The sequence below is a fragment of the Dendrobium catenatum genome, unplaced genomic scaffold (genome assembly GCF_001605985.2).
Source record: "Dendrobium catenatum unplaced genomic scaffold, ASM160598v2 original_scaffold_274930, whole genome shotgun sequence".
Classification (NCBI taxonomy): domain Eukaryota; kingdom Viridiplantae; phylum Streptophyta; class Magnoliopsida; order Asparagales; family Orchidaceae; genus Dendrobium; species Dendrobium catenatum.
The window spans coordinates 551,514-570,496 of record NW_021593325.1 but is presented as its reverse complement, the minus strand read 5'-3'; the positions used below and the strand labels follow the sequence as shown (position 1 = coordinate 570,496).

General features: G+C 35.4%; 1 protein-coding gene across 4 annotated transcripts in view; it reads right to left on the bottom strand.

Annotated features, from left to right (window-relative positions):
- LOC110098711 (putative uncharacterized protein DDB_G0271606) overlaps positions 1-18,983 on the bottom strand; it is a 50,775-nt gene that overhangs the window by 17,434 nt on the left and 14,358 nt on the right. For all 4 annotated transcript variants that reach the window (XM_028692782.1, XM_020825618.2, XM_020825619.2 and 1 more), the window contains 3 exons: positions 12,691-12,807; positions 7,074-7,151; positions 5,375-5,524 (listed from right to left, as the gene is read on the bottom strand). In XM_028692782.1, the coding sequence (XP_028548615.1) occupies positions 5,375-5,524; positions 7,074-7,151; positions 12,691-12,807 (345 nt within the window). The remainder of the gene's footprint in view (positions 1-5,374; positions 5,525-7,073; positions 7,152-12,690; positions 12,808-18,983) is intronic.

Sequence of the window (18,983 nt, the reverse complement as noted above, 5' to 3'; positions counted from 1 at the left end):
CGTACTCGACTATGACGCCACTTGGGAACCATACGAGAGGGTTAAGCATCAGTTTCCATCATTCCACCTTGAGGATAAGGTGGGTCTTTGGGAGGGAGGTATTGTTAGACCGGTCCAACCGGTCCACACTAGATCAACCCATTTCTACACGAGGAGGAACAGAGTTATACCTCCCTTTGTTGCGGCCCAAGCCGTGGGGACCAATAGCTCCGATTTGGAAGGTTTTAGGAGGGATTTAGGAGAGATTTAGGAGGGAAATTTAAAAGTAGGGGCTGTTTAGAAATTTCATTTTGATTTGTATGCATTAAGTAGTATGTTTTCCTAGGGTTAGAGCATCAAGTATTTTTTGGAATTATTCGTTGTTTTGGGCTCTATCGGAGTCTAAAGATTTGGGAGAGTCAAATCCTCCTCTCCAATCAAGGATACATTGTATCTTGTTTGTTTTTTCCGTCATTCATCAATTAAAAGGTTTCTCAAGTGTTTTACCACAAGTTTCTTCTCTACTATTGTTTGCAATTTGCTGAAATTCCAATTTCAGCCAAGTTTTTCTTCTATTTCTGCAAATATTTCCTATCAGAATATCAATTGTCTGAGATCAAATACAAGTAAAAATTACTACAATAAGGATTTCAGAGAATTTTCTGCAGCTTTAAAATACATTAGAGGACATGTCCATTAACATCTCATCAAGATGGGATTTTTAAGCCCATGAATAATACTCTAAATAAATAAGTGAGATATAGAGGTTTGATGTTGTACTGTTAGAAGCTTTCTTGTTACATGCTAAAATATTTTGATTTATTTAATCAACTAGGCTATAAGCAACCTATAGAAGTATGGACTAGAAAAGAGAGAAATCTTTCTCAATTAGGAGATGTTTGGTTTGAAGTAAAACCGATGTAAAGTATACCAAATGCAAATGTTTTGAAAATATTGTTGTTTTGAAGTTAAGGAAATGTCGAATAGCATTTTAAAGCATTATAATTCGTTCTCTAGTTCAATTTTGGTGTATTTGAAAATCGTTAGATTTGACTGATTTTCAAACACACTATAAATTCTCTACCAATGTCGTAATCACCGCCACCATCGGTCGCCGATTGTTAGCCACCGATTGCCAGCCATCGTGCTGACAGGTACACAACGCAGCCACCATCACCACTGCTCAAGCAGTCAGCCACCGGCTACTCATTGTCAATCTGCCATAGCCACCTGCCATCACTGCGACCAATAGTTGTTGGCTAGCACCATCATTGGGCTTTATACTATATTCATTTTAATATAAGTCAAACAAAAAAAAAGTAATTATCTAAATTTATTTTACACTCATCCAAACAACTTTCAAATATTCAAATGTATTACATTCCCTTTACACAATATTCTATTTATTCTGCATTTATTTGGCATCCAACCAAACGGCCCCTTAAAGGTTTTTCAAATGACTTTCTAATATTCATATGAAATTTATTAGTGTTACTTCATTTATTATGGAGTTAATCTTGGTCATCAATTTTAGGATGATAAAAATCTAAAAATCATCAGTAGAGATAATTTTAATGAAATCTTCATGTACAATGATAGGTTTAGCTACAAAAGAATATTGGTTAAAAATTGAAATGCAAGCAGAGCTTAGCATGCCTATCACTGAGTAAAGAAGATCCCAACAAATGCCTTGAACTATTAAAAAATTACTATTCTTCCTTACATAACTTATTGTTAATAGATCCTAGTGAATCTAAAAAAGAAATATGAGATATATAAATGCTCTATTAAGTAACATTTACCAAAGGATGAGAGGGTATTATAGAACAAGCAATGCTTTAACATTACTGTGAGGCATGATAGAAAAGAATGGGTTGTGGTAAATGGATCGAATAAGTTTACTATCACTGGTAGAATGCAAAGCCTCAATCAATCCCCATTGATGATTGAGTGGGGATGCCACCCAAACATAACTCTCTTAAGACAATGTATCCGAAGGTTAATCCCCATGTGGGAGATTGTAAAGATGTTGAGATTAATTCCCAAACTATAGGGAATAAAATATAACTTATATTTAAAGTTGAAATATGTTTAAAAAAATGTTGCTTAAATAAAGGCTTTTAAATCCTAACAAATTTGACTCATCAAGTTATTACAAAGAATCTAGCAAATATGTTCTAAAATCCCCTAGTGTTAAACAAACTTGGTTATTGTGTGGAAAACCACCATCCTTCCATTTCTATTTAAACAAATAAAAATGTTGTGGTTAGAGCATTATCACATAAAATAACTCAGTCTTGCATGGCAGCAAGATTGTTGTAGACAAAAGATATAGGGAGCCTATACCCTTCACCCACAAAAAAGACACGACGGACTTCTAACAACAAAAATGACTAAGGACGAGAAAAGAGGAGAATAGAGACGAACAAACTCTTACAAAATAAAAAAAAGAAAACTTACAACAATACAAACGACTCTTGCAAACAAAATGGCGACACCCTAAAGTTGCTGCACTTAGAGAAGAAAGATACAGGTGGAGTGGCACTTGCGGAGAGACGAAAGAGATTAGAAGCCCGAGAAGAAAGGTTGGAAAGAGCCCGCAGGATTTCCGGAGGGGATGAGAAAGAAGGGTGAAAAGATCCCGCAGGATTTCCAAGCAACCCGCAGGTTAACAGATTTTTTCCAAAAATCACATATTCTTCACTATTCAAAACATTACATAACCCCCCCATATTTATAGGTATGAAAGGGGAATACAAAAGGACAAACATTTAATTAACACATAATTCAAAGCATTAAAAAGCATAGAAATCTCCCCCCAAAGCTCTCGGTTTACACCCAAACCAGGAACCAAGGAGACAGCCACGGGAGACGAAGGGAACCGCACGGACCGAGAGCCAAAGCCACGGGAAACGAGGGGCGGACACGGAACAAGGAGCCAGCCGTGAGATCCCAAGAGGTAAAGCACAAAATACTAAAAGGCCATGGTGGAATTCAAGGAGCCACCATGGGAAAAAGAAATCTTGGAATTCCAAAAGCCGGTTTGAAATTCCAAGAGACAAACATAAAAACAAACATAAAAATCATAAAAAGTACATTAAATATAAAGATAACTATGAGCTAAAATCATAGCTAATAATGAGCTAACCCCTAGTTCAATAAATGAACTAAAGCCTAGCTCATAAATGAGCTAAAATTCTAGCTCAATTGGATTGAGCTAGTAGATTCAAGGGAAGCCAAAATATTATTTATTTTGGACTTGTGTTGACCTCCCCTTTGTCTACATCAAAGATACGTGATCTTGAGTAGTGATCGTTTCATTTCAATAATGAGTATTATACATCAACAGCATGCAAGGAGTCCAGTGCATATTAGTTATTGAACAAGGTAGTGTTGTTGATCAGTGGGCCTAGTCAATTGGAGCAGTGGATTACTTTCAATGAAGATGGCTTTGGTTCTAAGACATTAAGACCAATGAAAGGATAATAGGAGACCCTTTTTTCTTTGATTGGAGACTCTAGTGAGAAGAAAGTAAGATTTGGTGGAAAGCGATGACCCGTGGCTAGCAAGATCAATTGGTAGTATTTGCTAAGAAGAAAGATTTGCAATTAGGTAAGGGGTCTCAATGAATTTCGAAAATTAAAGGAATTTTTAGGTGAAGTTGGCATAGGAAGCTTGCGTGAGAAGGGGAAAGTATATTTCTACATAAAATTTGTGCATATATTTATCCATATGACCTGGGAATGATGGGTTTTTCGGTGAGGAATCATTCTTACATAAGTCTAAACAGATATAAAATAAGAGGAGAGGAAGGGAATAATAAGGATTTAAGAAAGAGAGAGAAAAATGAGAAAACTAGAGAGATAAAACGATAAAGGAAACTATAGAGAGAAAATATTTGCATTTTTCTTATAATTTATTGGAAAAATGTCATTGTGGCTATAGATATAGGCACCATCAAACCATGTAAATCTTATATCCATTTTTTTCCTGGTTTTTTTTTTATTTTTTTTTTCAAATAATTTCTCATATTCATTTGTACTATTACTCATGCACTATTCCCCATGACTAATTGGTATAGTGCACTATCAAAATAATAGTGTTCAATGTAAAGTTATAAATGAGTGGAGTTGAGCTCAAGCTGTCAAATACTTACACTTGAGTATAACAAATTAACCTAGTTTGATCTCAAGTTTGAATTCGATTTATGAGTTTGAGTTGGCACATGAGTTAACATATTTATCATGAGAGAGAGAATATTATGCCATTTAAATTTAAGCAATGAAATCATGAAAAGAATAAGAAATTGGAGAATAAACAATAATAATTAAAATAAATGAATGATGAGAACAAAGATATTTTTCATTTTTTATAAATTTATAGTTAAACTCTTTTTTATTATTTAAGTATATTTTAAGTAACAATTTTTTATGGGGCCGGCTTTAGAGCCAGCAAGCCAAGTCAATATCATCTCAAGCTTAACCAATAAGCTCATAAAGCTCGGCTCATGGTCCATTTATCAAGCTATGTCCGATCCGACTCTTGAGTCAACTCGTCTCAATTACACCTTCTGGTCCAGATCAATGATTTGTAAATAGAAATAATAGAAGCAAGTGAAAGTCCAAGAGCTTCTCCAATTTCGTGTAGTGTCCATTCAAAAATTTCCATCTTATCCCATCCTAACATTTATTGTTGATTTGTCAAATAAAAGTTTTCAAAGCTTCACACCAACCCTAACCAGACTACAGGTGAAATGAATCTCATTAAAGACTACCCTTGCAACTATCCACCATTTATGAGGCTCCTCTCCTTCAAGTCCCTCACCCTCTACATCAATAAACCATGAAAGATATCCAAGCAGAGGTTAGCATCCCCCATGCCTGCAATAGCTCTCTCTCCACTTTGCCAGACAGATATCTTGTTAACAAAGCACCAGCTTTCCTTGTGGTGTGAGGAGAACTTCACAGTCTAATGCTCAAGAAAAAGTAGCACTAGTGTTCAGCAAAATATAGATTATAAGATTAAATTAAGAAGCAATTAATCATGTTTAAATGTTCAGGTTTTATTTATGACTTTCTAAGGGCCTTTTGGCCATTTAATGGGGTTTTATTTATGACTTTCTAAGGGCATTTTAGCCATTTAATGGTAATATAACAAATGGCACTAAAAGCAACAATAGAGAATGGCCCATTTGACCAGCAGAAAAATATCTACTTGAAATCGTAAAGGAAACCTATGTGAGATGCCACCTCAGTCAGAGGCATTTAATTATAATACACACTTTTTCAGTTTCGCGCAGAGGATATATTCTCACAGAAGATTTACATATTGAAGTTAGTTTGAAAAAGCTTTAGTGACAAGTTTTCATGTTTCATTTGTGGCTGATGTATCTGACCTTTAGATATAGTTGTGAGATTTCTTCACGATCCTGAAAGCTTAAAGCTTGAGAAACATCTGAATCGGGTGATAATAAAGCGGCCATTTTACAATCTACGGAATCTAACTGGCTCGTCCCTCCATGCATGGTCATAAAGTCTATAAAAGCCTGCAAATTAGCAAACAGTCAAGAAAAGGTAACCCAGATAAATAGTGAATAACAATTAACAAAATAATTGCCCACAAAACATCACAAACTAATAAGTTGATTTTTAGGTTTCCAGCAAGATAATCTAGGAAAAGAATCTACAAAAATCTGTGGAGCTTTAATGAACGTCTTAAATAGATATACCTAAGCAATCTACAATCCAATTCATCAACAAAATAATCACATTAATAATTAATATGTTGTTGGCATAAATGGCTAGAATAAGAATATAAGTAATAAACCTAACAAAAGAACTTCTTTTTATATATTTGCAAATATAACAAGACGGATTAGGAAGGAAAACTCAAGAACCATTATTTACTTGCGGAAGGATTTATCAAACCATAACTTCTTTCTAAACAAGCAATTGAGAAGCTGATTGCACCTGTTGTAACAGTAAACTTAAATTGCCTCTTACACGGAGAGGGGGTGGGGGTGTAGAAATATAAAAGCAAGCAATTGGACTCGTGATTATCCATATGCTTATATATATATATATATATTCGAAATTTAGAATATTTTAAAGTTTGCATGAAAAAGCTAAAAAATCGACCAGAAATAGATTATTTTTAACTCAACTCAATCTTGACTTGAGCGTGCATCATTTTTTTTAAATTTAGAGCTGAAGTTGATTTGTTCAAACTTGATTCAATACCCACCATTAGAGAGGAAGTAAAATATATAGAGAGAGAAAGAGAGAGAGAGAGTTAAATCATAACCTAACAAGTAATGTATTGTTGCTTACCTGCTGGAGATGTAGAATGCCAACAGGAAGCACAATTGATATTAAATCCTTATCCAGATTAATTTTGAAAAAAAAAAGTATGACAACACAGACCATTCTGAAAGATAAATCTAAGCTATTGTTTGATCTTTTTGGGCATGGATTATCTCAAACGAAAGTTTAAATGCAGTTTGTACAGCAAAGCTTATTTAAGACGCCTTTGAACTCCAAGATATGACTAGATCAATAGTTTCATAAGCTTTCCGAAGTGTGTGGCATTAAAACGTGTTCTTTTTATATTCTTAATTAGATCAACACCTTCATGCAAATCAAGCTATGATTATAGTTTGACAAGTGTCTATTGGGAGGGGGAAGGAGGGTGGAGTGGAGGTGCAAGTTTTGTTATTTTACTGCTCTTGAATACATGCACATTTTGAATGATAAAGAGTTTATGTACAAATGGACTACACTCATCATAATTCCACACACTCATAGCAAAGGATGCACTTTGACCGTTTGTGTATTTGGAATTTGTTGACAGTAAGATACATATGCTTTAGGAGAAAGTGATTAAGGAATATATTTTGGAATTTGCTCCAAACTTATCAAGTCATGGGTTGATCTATGGTCCACTATCATTCTATCTCCAAACAATGATATGATAATAGCATGAATAAACAAGCACAAGCTAAAATATATATGGAAAAACTCTGCTAAAAAACTCATAATGTTATTAAGTAGAGTAAAACTTCGAACAATTTTCGGGAGAAAGGGCAAAGTTACAACCTCTATAATTAATTTGCATGGATTTTGTTGGATACCTTTGATGAAAACTTCCTTGGCAGCCTCTACACTGTGAGTAACCTACACAAATGCAAACATGAAATAGATGATAAAGAATAATGTAAAAATACTATTAACATGCCATTTAAAATTAAATATTTCATTTCAAAAATATAGTAAGTTCATCACAAATGTTTCTTAGAATTTAAAAAAAAATTCATAACAACTTGAATTCAATGCAGAGAGAAGAATAAACCAAATGACATGCAGTAGATTCAATCTGTCAAGGATACTGGCTTCACAGCATGGACTTTACAAAACCAGCAGTTCGCTGGGGAGCTTTCCCCAAATTCTGGGTACGTCGTAGAATTTATTCACGATTATAAGTTTCAAAAGCTTGTTTACACTAAAGTATGTAATTGTAGACTAGCAAAAGTGCATCAAGAAAACAAAGAAAAGAAGGATTTCCAACCAACTGCAGAAATGACAAGCAATCAAGATGTTTCAATTGTTTTTTAAAGAGTCAGTTTCATACTTGAACTTAACTACTTCACGTTCTAAAATTTTGTTTAGATGGATGCTTACAGCCTACAAGGCATAAATAGAGCTTCTTTTCAAAAATTAGCCCCGTGCCATTTGCTTATATATAAAATGATACAATGCTTCCATTTCAAAGACCAACTCTTCTACATCTTTGTATTCTGGCACGCAAAAAAGGATGCAAGGACTGCAGGAAAAGACAAACACTTTCAGATGGAAAGTCCATAATCATAAATGTTTGCTTCTTTGCCTTCATAGAAACGTTGAGATAGGACCAGAAAAGCTTATCAATGCAGGTTTTTGTTATCACTAAAAAGTTTGAAATTTACTACTGCTAGTTCCTTCCCTTCAACACACAAACGTGGACAACAAATTACTTAATTTTTTTTCAGTTGGAAATCTGGACAGTAATTGCATGGCTCAAGGTTTAAAATTGCGTAATTAAGCCTCGAGGCGGTTTTCGTCGGTGAGGCGAGGCGTAAGCCTCGAGGCGGTCTGAGGCGTAAGCCTCACGGACACAAAATTGCGTAAATGAGAAACTAAGGGTTTTAGCAGGATAATAATAGCAATATTCTATCTTACAATAAAAATATCTAAATGATATATGAAAATAGTGGAAAGTAACAAAATAGATGCAATAAAATCATGTCCCAAAGTACAAAATCACAAATATTAGTTCAACAAAACTCCCAAAATACAAAGAACATATAAAATGCAATCATATCCCATCACTAAAAAATCAAAAACTCTAGATTTCCTTTAACTTGAAAAACCTAACCAAAATCTAAATAAAAATACCTAAAATCGATTGTGGACTTATCCTAGAAGGCGGCCGGACGCTTCAAGTTCGCCGGAGAGAGGCGGCGCCGGCAGGAGAGGTGGTGGGATTGGAGGCCGACCGTGCGGGATCCTCTGTTTCGCGAACTGGAGCTTGCGGGAGGGGAGCTTTCGGGAAATGCCTGGAGCCGAACGGGTGTAGGGAAAAAAAATGCTCATTTTAAGTAGGTGGGGGCCATTTGGATGAGGCGTACGTCTCACCCATAATTGCGCAATTGAGACGCGCCTCACACAAGGTGAGGCGTACGCCTCTTCCAGGCTCCAAATTGCGTGCGCCTCGAGGCGTCTTTGGGAAGAATTGCGCAGAGGCGCGCCTCTTGTTGCGCAATTTTAAACAGAGGCCTGGCTACAAGCAAATCTGAAAAATAACTCTACGGTCGAATGTGGAAGAAAATTTGGACAATTCAATGCTGTTTTTTACTACCAATCTCCTTAAATTCTGCCACATAAATGAGGTGTAGTTAATCACATACCAAAGGGATACATACAAGCAGTCATGCTACATCCGGCTTCAATTTTGAGATTTTTCTTTACAATTTTTCATTATGATCTATCCAACATTTGATTTAAATCAGATATCATGTATTATGGTATTTCCTGTTTAGAGTGCATTGGAGTATTTCCTTCCTTTTTTTGTCCTAAACTATATATATTGTACCATTTTTTACAAGAAGTGAATAGATGGTTTAGTTCCTTCTCACCTCTTCAATTCTCAAATTCTTCAAGCTATCAGAGACCAGGTTGCTCCTTATTATGCTCTAGCCATCATCATCATCACAAAAAAAGACATGGCATTTGAAGGGAAATTCTCCCTGTCTGCAGTCACCTATGAACCTAGGGTACTTGGTTCTCGGCCTACCAATGGACAAAAAACAATTTTCTTTCAATCACAGGACACAAATTCAATGGCCATAACTATCTTCAATGGTTACAACCCATGATGATGTTCACCTGCGGAAGAGTAAGAGATGATTACATGACGAGATAAACACCTACAACATAAAAAGGACATCCAACATATAAAGTCGGGAAATAAGAAAATATCGGGATGATTTCATGACTTGTCAACTCCATGACTATCAAGAATTAAGAGAATCTATTACTCAAGTACCAATGAAATTTAGGAAACTGCCAAAAGCAACTTATTCAAAGTCTAAGAGCATATCAAAAATCTCTTCAAGGATAAAATCCTCAATAAATTAGGTTAAAGCAACTTATTCGTTATTCAAGACTTCAATTCTCAAATGTCAATGGCATGATTGGAAGTACCCTCTTAATGAAGCAAATCTACAAATTGATCATCAATAAGAACATGTGTTCAAGTGTCTCATGAGATCAATCAATGATCTTGACGAGATTCATTGAAAAATTTTAGGCATTGAACCTCTTTCTAATATCAAGGAGACTTTTTTTAGGTCCGGTTGGAAGAAAGTCTGACGAAGGTGATGATAGGACCATCCCAAACCATATCAACTAGAGAAGGATCTACATTAATGGCTCGTGATTTCTAGAAATCATCTTCAAATGATTTTAAACCGAAGAAAAGAGGTATATAATGTGACCGATATCGCAAACCTAATTAAACCAAAGAGGCATGCTGGAAACTTACGAAAAAACTCTTAACTTGAAAACCTAAGTGTTTCCCCACATCAAAGAAAGTCAAGGTCAACAAATTTTCAAAAACAATAACCAACTGAAATACTGCATTGACTATAATTCCAACAAGAAACAAATAAAGGTACTCAAAGCTCTATTTCTTCAAACTTGGAACAAAACTCAGAATTAGGATCACCTTAACATTCAGGATTCAACAAACATTTCATATGATTGGAACATGTTTTTTGGATCAATTAAGGAACCTCTATTTTATAGAGCTGATTGGGGCATAGAAAGACTCAGAGCCTAACTTGTACCTAAAGATATACTCAATATTATAGTAGAGACTACCAAGAAATATTCGTGTATGTTGCCAAACTCAATGCTATTTAGTTACTTCCATCCCCTACTACTAATCTTAATTAGCCAACGTATCAACTTGAAGTAAAAATAAATAAATATTTCTTAATACTTAATAGTGATCATGAAGACAAGATATGCATGAAAATATCACCCGAATTCCACTCACAAGTCCCTACTAACAAATTATGCATACTCGAGAAGCCCCTGTATTGCACTATGGCCTAAAACAATCTCCTCAAGCTCAATTTAATGGATTATCCCAAGTAGTTAAAAAATAATATGCTATCTTTATAGTATATGTAGATGATACTATTCTTATTTGAGATTTTCATGATGGATATCTACCATCAAGAACAATTGCTAGCCAAAACTTAAAGTACTTTCGAAATGGACATTCCTATGTCCCACAAAGATATATCATCTCTTAAAAGAGATTGGAATGCTTGGATGCAAACCAATAGATAGTCACATGGATCCTAATATCAAATTAGGGACAAAGAAGGAAGTGCTATTGTAGACAAATGTCAATATTAGATACTTGTTGGCAAACTCACTTACCTCACTCATACAAGGTTTGACATTTTTTTTGGATAAGCCTAAGAAGCCAATTCATGAACAACCAAATGAAGAGCACATGGATGCCATTATGAGAATTTTAAGATAAATAAAAATAACGTGGTAAAGAATTATATTTCCAAAAAACAGATGCAAAACTATTGAGATTTTTTTACTAACGTTGATTGGCCAGAATCTATAACTGACAACAGATCTACCTAAAAATATTGTAGGTTCAAATGGAAATAATCTAGTGACATGGAGGAAAAGCAACCAGTTGTTGTCATGAGTAGCATTGAATCAAGAATTAGAGCTATGGGCAATGGGATTTATGAAGTGAAGTGGCTATAATAAATCATCAGTAAGTGATCTATTTCAAAATGAACCTATCCAATTACTATGTGACAACCAAATTGTTAAAAATATTGTAAAAAATCTTGCTCATCAAGATAAAATCAAGCATGTAGAAATTGATCATTACTTGTATAAGAAAAAGTTGATCATCGAATTATCTCTGTTATTTACACTCCAGATCATCTGCAAATTGTTGACAATAACCAAAACTTTCTCTAGAGATAATTTTGACAATCTAATCACTACGCTGGGAACACTAAACATATATTACCCAGCTTGAGGGACTGTGTTTGAAATCTGGACAAAAATTGCATGGCTGGAAGCAAATTTGGAAAATAAATACATGTTGAATTCATGAAAAGCTGGATAGCAATTACATGAATGATAATTATATGGATGAAAGCAAATCCGAAAAATAATTATATGGCTGAATCCATTGAAGCAAATCTAGACAGTAAAATAAAGTAAATCTGGACAGATATGTCCTACTTTTTTTTTCCATGCTCTACTATGTAATGAAAATCTCCACAGATTATGCCACATGCCACAAATGAGTTATATTTAATCATGTACCAAAGGGATAGATTCAATCAGAAGGCTCTAATTTCTGAGATTTCTCATTATTGTTTTTCCATGGAAAGCTCTGTACAATATACAATATTTGATTTAAAATCAGACATCTTGTACCATGTTATTTACAGTCTAGCATATATTAGGTGTATTTCATTTTATTTTTATGTCTTAAATTCTATATATTGTATCTATTTTTACAAGAAGTGAATAAAATGTGTTAGTTCCTTTTCTCCTCCTCTTCAATTCTCAAATTCTTCTTTTTTTTGTAAGTTTTGATTGTCAGCATGTGAAATGTAGCATCCTAAACATATTGTAGAAGCCTCTCACTAACCATTCAGAAAGCTTTGAACAAACCTCAACAACATGTTCAGATTTAAGGGAACTTAACCATCCAAGGTTAGGAACAATACTCAATGCATTGTAATATAAGATTTATGATAAATATCTGTCATAAAAGTGATATCTTTCATTCTCATTAATCAGTAGCCATGTTTTTTTGCAAAAAAAATGAAAAAAGGCTATTTTAATATCTAATGTTCCTTCATTTATGTACTTGTTTGAAGAAAACATTAAAGTCACATTGTTCATAATGGGCATTATTTCCTAATTGAACCACAACATAATTGTAAACTGTAACAAGTCTTGTCTCAGTATATTTAATAAATCACAACTCTGATATACATTAACTATGTACAATAAAACCATGAAAGTGTAAACTGGAGTGAGGAATACGCAGCAAGTCCAAAAGCATGAATGATCTTTCCTGGTAAATCAGATGAGAGCAAGTTTCCAAGAAGATTACCACAAATGTAAATCGTGCAAAATTAACATACAAAAGAGGAAGTATCTTCAAGTTATGCTTCTCATGGGCCATTTTGATGGCTTTATCATATATCTCCTGAGCTGCTTCAATATTTCCCTGCAGGAATAGATAATCTCAGTAAATGCTTATAATACTTCATTATAAAAGTCAAGAGAAATCGACATGATTTTTTGGTTTAACCCCATTATAGTGTAGTCAACAATACCCTCATTTGTAAACCTATATCGACATGAGCTAGATTGATCGAGTCATTTCAGTAAGATGGGCTATGACATTAATGATTTCAATCTAGCCGCTTAAGACTACTCAGCTACATCAACCGACAAATTGGATCAAATCATCCATAGCAAACCATTTGGCAAGTGGCATCATACGCAGAGGAAGTTGACTATCAAAAACAAGTCACCCACTAGCACAGCATATCAGCATAAAGTACTCGGCTTGTAGTGCCTGACAATATTACCCAGACAGTTAGTATTCAATAGTCGCTTCTCATTAAGAACTCACATCTAACTTGTAGATAGTTCTCGTCTTGCAATACTTCACTCAAGTAATTGTTCGGGAGGAACTCGCATTCCTGGGAAGTGCAATATGAAAGCAAGGACATACAACCAACCAAAGCAGTGCCTGACTACTCCATCAAAAATAGTTCCTTATACAACCCAGCCTATAGAACAAACCAAGGCATGCTCTCATAAATAGGAGGTTAAAGCTTCAAGTGTGGAATTTCTTTTTGGATCTCTCTCTTTTACAGAGTACTTTATGTTCTCTGGGCCTTGTTAAAATCCAAACTTTCTTATAATAAATTTCTCAAAGTTCAATAACAAGGAATGAGAATTCTATACCCAAAGAAACAGCACCAAGCCAATCAACCTCTTCTATCGAAGCAGCCCAATCTCAGCCACAAATGCAATTCCCATCTCAAGATCTTAATAGCCCAATTAGGGCTCGACTAATTTCCATTGGACAAATTTATTTCCAATATCATCTTCTTTCCTATCACCATTGGATGGTGGCAACACTAGAGCATCTAGCATGTTCCTCATGGCATCATATCTCCTTGCACTTTTCTAACCTTACATTTTATATTTTTCCTTCATCTTCTTTCTATTTTTTTCTTTCTTATCCTTTCCCCGCTTCAATTCATTCTTAATTGAAATCCATTGCCTTAGCTAGGTACCCTAACAGCCAAAATCAGAGGACAATCATCACTTCTCTTTATGAGCTCTACTTTTTTTTTTCCTGTCCACTAATTTTTCCTTAGTCTGCTTCTTACTCTTATTTCTTCTCTTCTATGTCACGCCCTCTCATTCTCACAGCCAAGCCCTAATCATTCTAGTATGTGTACTTATGTAGAATAATGAGCCGGTCCAACAGTACTAATCCATACAAAAAGCTAACCAGGTATCATTCTGGTGCAAGACTACGTATGCAATGTTTAATTCACTTAGATTTTGCACAACTTATGATCAGAATAATTCTAGAACAAATCTACTAGCAAATTCAAACAATGAAATAAAGCAATTAGTGGTTCTCCGCTTATGTTTAAAATCACATGATAAGAATTTTGAAGCTTTCAAAATAAATAGAAAAACAACAAGATGAGCAGTAGTGGTTTTCAAACTAATCCCTAATCTAACAATGAGAATTAGGATGCATTGAGATGCACTCAAATCCTACGATTACTAAGCTTAAGCAAGAGCAATGCAGAATAGTCCGTCGTGACTGCAATCAAACCAATGAGAGTTTAGACTAAAAGGAATAAGATGCAAGGGAAAAAAGAAACCTTCGTTAGGGAGAGGTGGAGATCCTCCACTCGATGCCTTTGAAGTGTTCGTTGATAGCCTCTACCAAATAGATCAACGTACACTCCAAGTAATCCTTGACGGTGAGATCAACTCTTGGATTCACGTCGAAGAAAGTAGATTGTAGGATGTCTACGAAGCCGTCTTCATCCCAAGTTATGCCGTAATCAGTTTCCGGATCCGCCATTCATGGATGATTGAAGGTAGAATCTCCTTAGCACTTGATACGCCTCTCGAGTGGTAGCAAAGAAAAAGAAGTTTCTCTTGCAAGTGGAGAGGAAGCAAGCTCCAAGTGTCCTTCCAAAAATCTGAAATAGTTTCAGGTTTAGTCCAGAAATCTGAGAGGAATTTCAGATTTCTGCGCTTAGAGGAAAGGGGATTTGGAGGAGGGAGAGTTCTGGTCTCAAGTCCAATGGGGAATTAAAAGGAAGAGAGGAGATTAGAGAGAGGCAACCCAAGGTGAGGTCTTGGAGAATTTCGGCCAGCAGCAAGGTGAAATCCCAACTCTTCCCAAAGAGAAACAATGTAACCTGGACAGATTTTAGGAAAACTCCCACGAGGGAGCCGGCGGGATATAGAGAGGAATTAGGGAATTATTTCTTTATTCCACTCTCAGCTTTGGAAAGTAATTTAAAGGCTTGAACTTTGAAAATTCCGGCTGGTAAGAGAGGGAAAATATTTCCAAAGAGAGGGGTTGGGTTTTAGGAAAGAATTCCTAATCCAACCACTAAGAGGGCCGGCGGCATTGATGGTCAAGGGGGAGTTTAATGAGGGCAATTAAAGTTTCTTAACTTAGGTTTTGAATTTAGGATAGGTTTATTTTAAATCCAATTGAATTTTAATTTCAAATTAGATCAAAAATATAAACTTTCCTAAAATAGATGAATTATTTTAGGAAGGATTTTGAAATTCAAATTCAAAGAATTGAAATTCAAATTATCCCAAATCAACTCACACCCAATTAGGAAACTCAAGAGGGAATAGGGGCTTGAATGTGGCCGACGGCTAAAGCCTATGGCCGGCGGTTTGGGCTCGGGTGGGAGCTTGGCCGTGGACTGGGAAGGGGGAATAGGGGTTCGGGTGAGGGATGTGAGAAGGGAATTGGAAGTGGTTTTGGAGTGGAGAGGAAAGACCCGGGTGGGGAGAAGGTTGGCGGTTTAGGTGGAGGGGGGAGTCAAGGTAATCAAACAAGATAAAGAACCATGAACCCGGCCGTCTCCAAGGTTGGTGGGTGGTGCGCAAATCTCCCTCTCCTATGGATCTCTCTCCATCAAACACTCAAACTCGCACAAGAGCTCATGCAAGAAGAATATTTCATAATCAATCATTCATTACATGAAACAATAAGCAAAAGGCTATATATAGCCAAGTACAATGGACTCAAAGAAAATAAAAGACTCAATTGCCCTTTGGGCTCATACATGACAGATCCCAATAAAAGGGTACAAACGGAAAGACCAAAATAACAATAAACAAATAAAAATACATAAATAATGAAATAACAAAAAGGAATCAGAAATACAAAGACTCGATCAGGGACGTAGATCGACGGCCACATCTCTGATAAACCTTCCACGATCTGATGTCCCCATCACATTCTTTGCACTTACACAACACTCAAGCAATCCTAGTATTGTGTGGGTCATGCCAACAGGTCCAATTGTCATTGAACATAGCACAAAAAAGTTGGAGCACTCAGTTGCAAGGGCAATGCTTGTAGTTCCAACAAGAGAGAGGGAAAAATGCAAAATAATTTATAAGAGAAGATAGAGAAAATTTAGCTAGAATCAAGGCTTGACTGTCAATAAGCAACAGCAGCAAGGGTGATGCTTTTGTGGCACATCATTATCATTACCATCTTAAACATATTCTTCACAAATCTATATAAACAACTTCTACACATATTACCTATAAGGTCAATCATTCTAGTTGATACATAGGTGCATTTCTAAATTGTGTTATACATTTCAAAACTATATAAATTTATATTCAACTATATTATCTTCAATAGTTGCTACTCAATGTCGCTCTAATATGATCCTTCATACAATTATCCACTCCAATTTTGCCATGGATCCATATAAAATTTTCATTTTCATCATGTTCAACTTGGTAATAAGCCACATTTTTACTATTGAACACTCCAATCTAAATAATATAATCATCCCACTCGCAATTAAAAATTAATATTTAAGTCTATATAATACCCTCGTATTGCATAATCCTCTTAAAAATTTTCTCTTTTTTAATCATCAAGCATTAACTCTAAAAGATATATCTTCATTCTCGAGTTTAATTGATTCAAGATACTTAATCAATCACAGCTACATATCACTTCATCAATTAATAATATTAATTGACAATAATTGGCATCACACCCAATAAAATTACATGACAAATATTCAATTTTTGCTCTACTAATTTTAAGCCCTCTACATTCTAAACAAAGTATTTTTTATTATTATAACTTTTCCACTTAGTCCAAATTATGTCTCATTGATGAAATATCACCTATAAAAAGCATACAACAAGTCGCCTCATTATTCATAAGCATATTCATGACCAACACAAAGCCCTTAAATATAACCCTTAATGTAACCATGGTTTATATGAAAATTCTCCGATCACTCTTATGACTAATTCTCATACAATTCAGTGCTCCATCAAATATATTTTTAATAACTTCAACTTAACTTGAACACACATATCTTATTTAAAGTGCACCAAATCAATTCTCACATTACTCAATCACATTTCATCTCAAAATCAATTAAAATCATATGAATTTGTTCCTCAAATCTCAGTATTTTTGCATTGATTGTCCTAACATAAGAAATTGCTTCAATAGTGATATTATGATATAAATTCAAATTGATTCTCCACTAATGATGTAATTTTATTAAGTCTACGTTCAATTACTCTCTCTCATAATGTGGTTATTTAAGTCCCAATTTGATTCTTTTATAAATCATATGAATTTGTTCCTCAAATCTCAGTATTTTTGCATTGATTGTCCTAACATAAGAAATTGCTTCAATAGTGATATTATGGTATAAATTCAAATTGATTCTCCAATAATGATGTAATTTTATTAAGTCTACGTTCAATTACTCTCTCTCATAATGTGGTTATTTAAGTCCCAATTTGATTCTTTTATAAAAGTTATAATATAGAATATCTCTTCTATTCTTAAATATTGGTATAAAATAATTTTTCTCCTAGCAAGCATCCTCTTGGTCAATAAAATTCCATTAAAAGAATTTGTTAACCAAACTTCTTAGGTAACTAGATAAATGTCCAAATATCAACAAGAAACCTCATGTGGACCTAAAACTTTGCCTTTATTATATTTTCAAAGCCAACTCCATTTCCTTTTTTTTTTTTTATCAATCTATTGAAAGTTCGTTAGGGATGTTAAGCCCTATAGAACTGGCCCAAGACTAACCAAGAGGAGAGGCGAATTTGTATTTTAAAAATTTAAGCAAAGCTCAACAAATATCACAAACCAAAACACCACAAAACAAACAATGCGGAAATTTAAGTGCGGAAGCAATAAAAAACAAGAACACAAAGGTTTATAGTGGTTCGGTCAACTCGACCTATGTCCACTCCCCGGAGGCGCCCTCCGAGTATTGCACTACAATCGTGACTCTCCTTTAGCCCCCACAGCTAGGCGGAGAAGCCTTTACAAACACCTCTTTTTGCCACACCCGGCAAGGTAGAGAACCTTCCTCCTTTTGCTTCTCCTGGAAAAAGCAGGCCCCCCCCCAAAACGGAAAACCCTCGATTCCCCCCCCACCTCCTGAAACTTACCTCCCCAACCCTTTCCAAGGGACAAGAGGCTCTAGGAAGAATGAAGGTGGAACAATGCTTGAGCAACCCTTGTGAATCCCTCACAAGCTCCTCACAAGATCCGCCTCGTCTCTCTCTCACTCATTGTCGTGCTTCGCCTGCTCTCTCTGCCTCCTTAGGTTTTCTCAGGTCAAGACAAGCCAGCCAAGGAATGCAGACTCTAGAAGTTAACCTAATAACAGCTCTTGGAGCCAACCTTGTGAATCCCCTCCAAGCTCCTCATCATCCTCTCTCTCTCTCTCTCTCTCTCCCGCTTCTCTCTCTTCCTTTTAGTTTCTCAGGTCAAGACAGCAGCCAAGGATGTTCAAAAAACTTGAACTAAAGCCTTAAATATAGAGTTTAAATGAGCTCATTAATGCAAGTTGCAGACTTTATTCGATTCAAAGGACGAAATGTACATCGTCGCTGGCAGATCAGTAGCAAATCTCAAAAGACGCGCCAAATTTACACCCTGAAGATGAGCTTGGACGATTGAAAATTGGCTTCGATCGTCCAGACGATATCACTATCGCCCGCCGATCAGTTCAAATAAGAGAAAATCGTCCTGAACATCGCTTGAATTCAAGCTGGCCGATATTTATCGTCCAGGAGTAACTAAGGGTTTTTGAATAGATC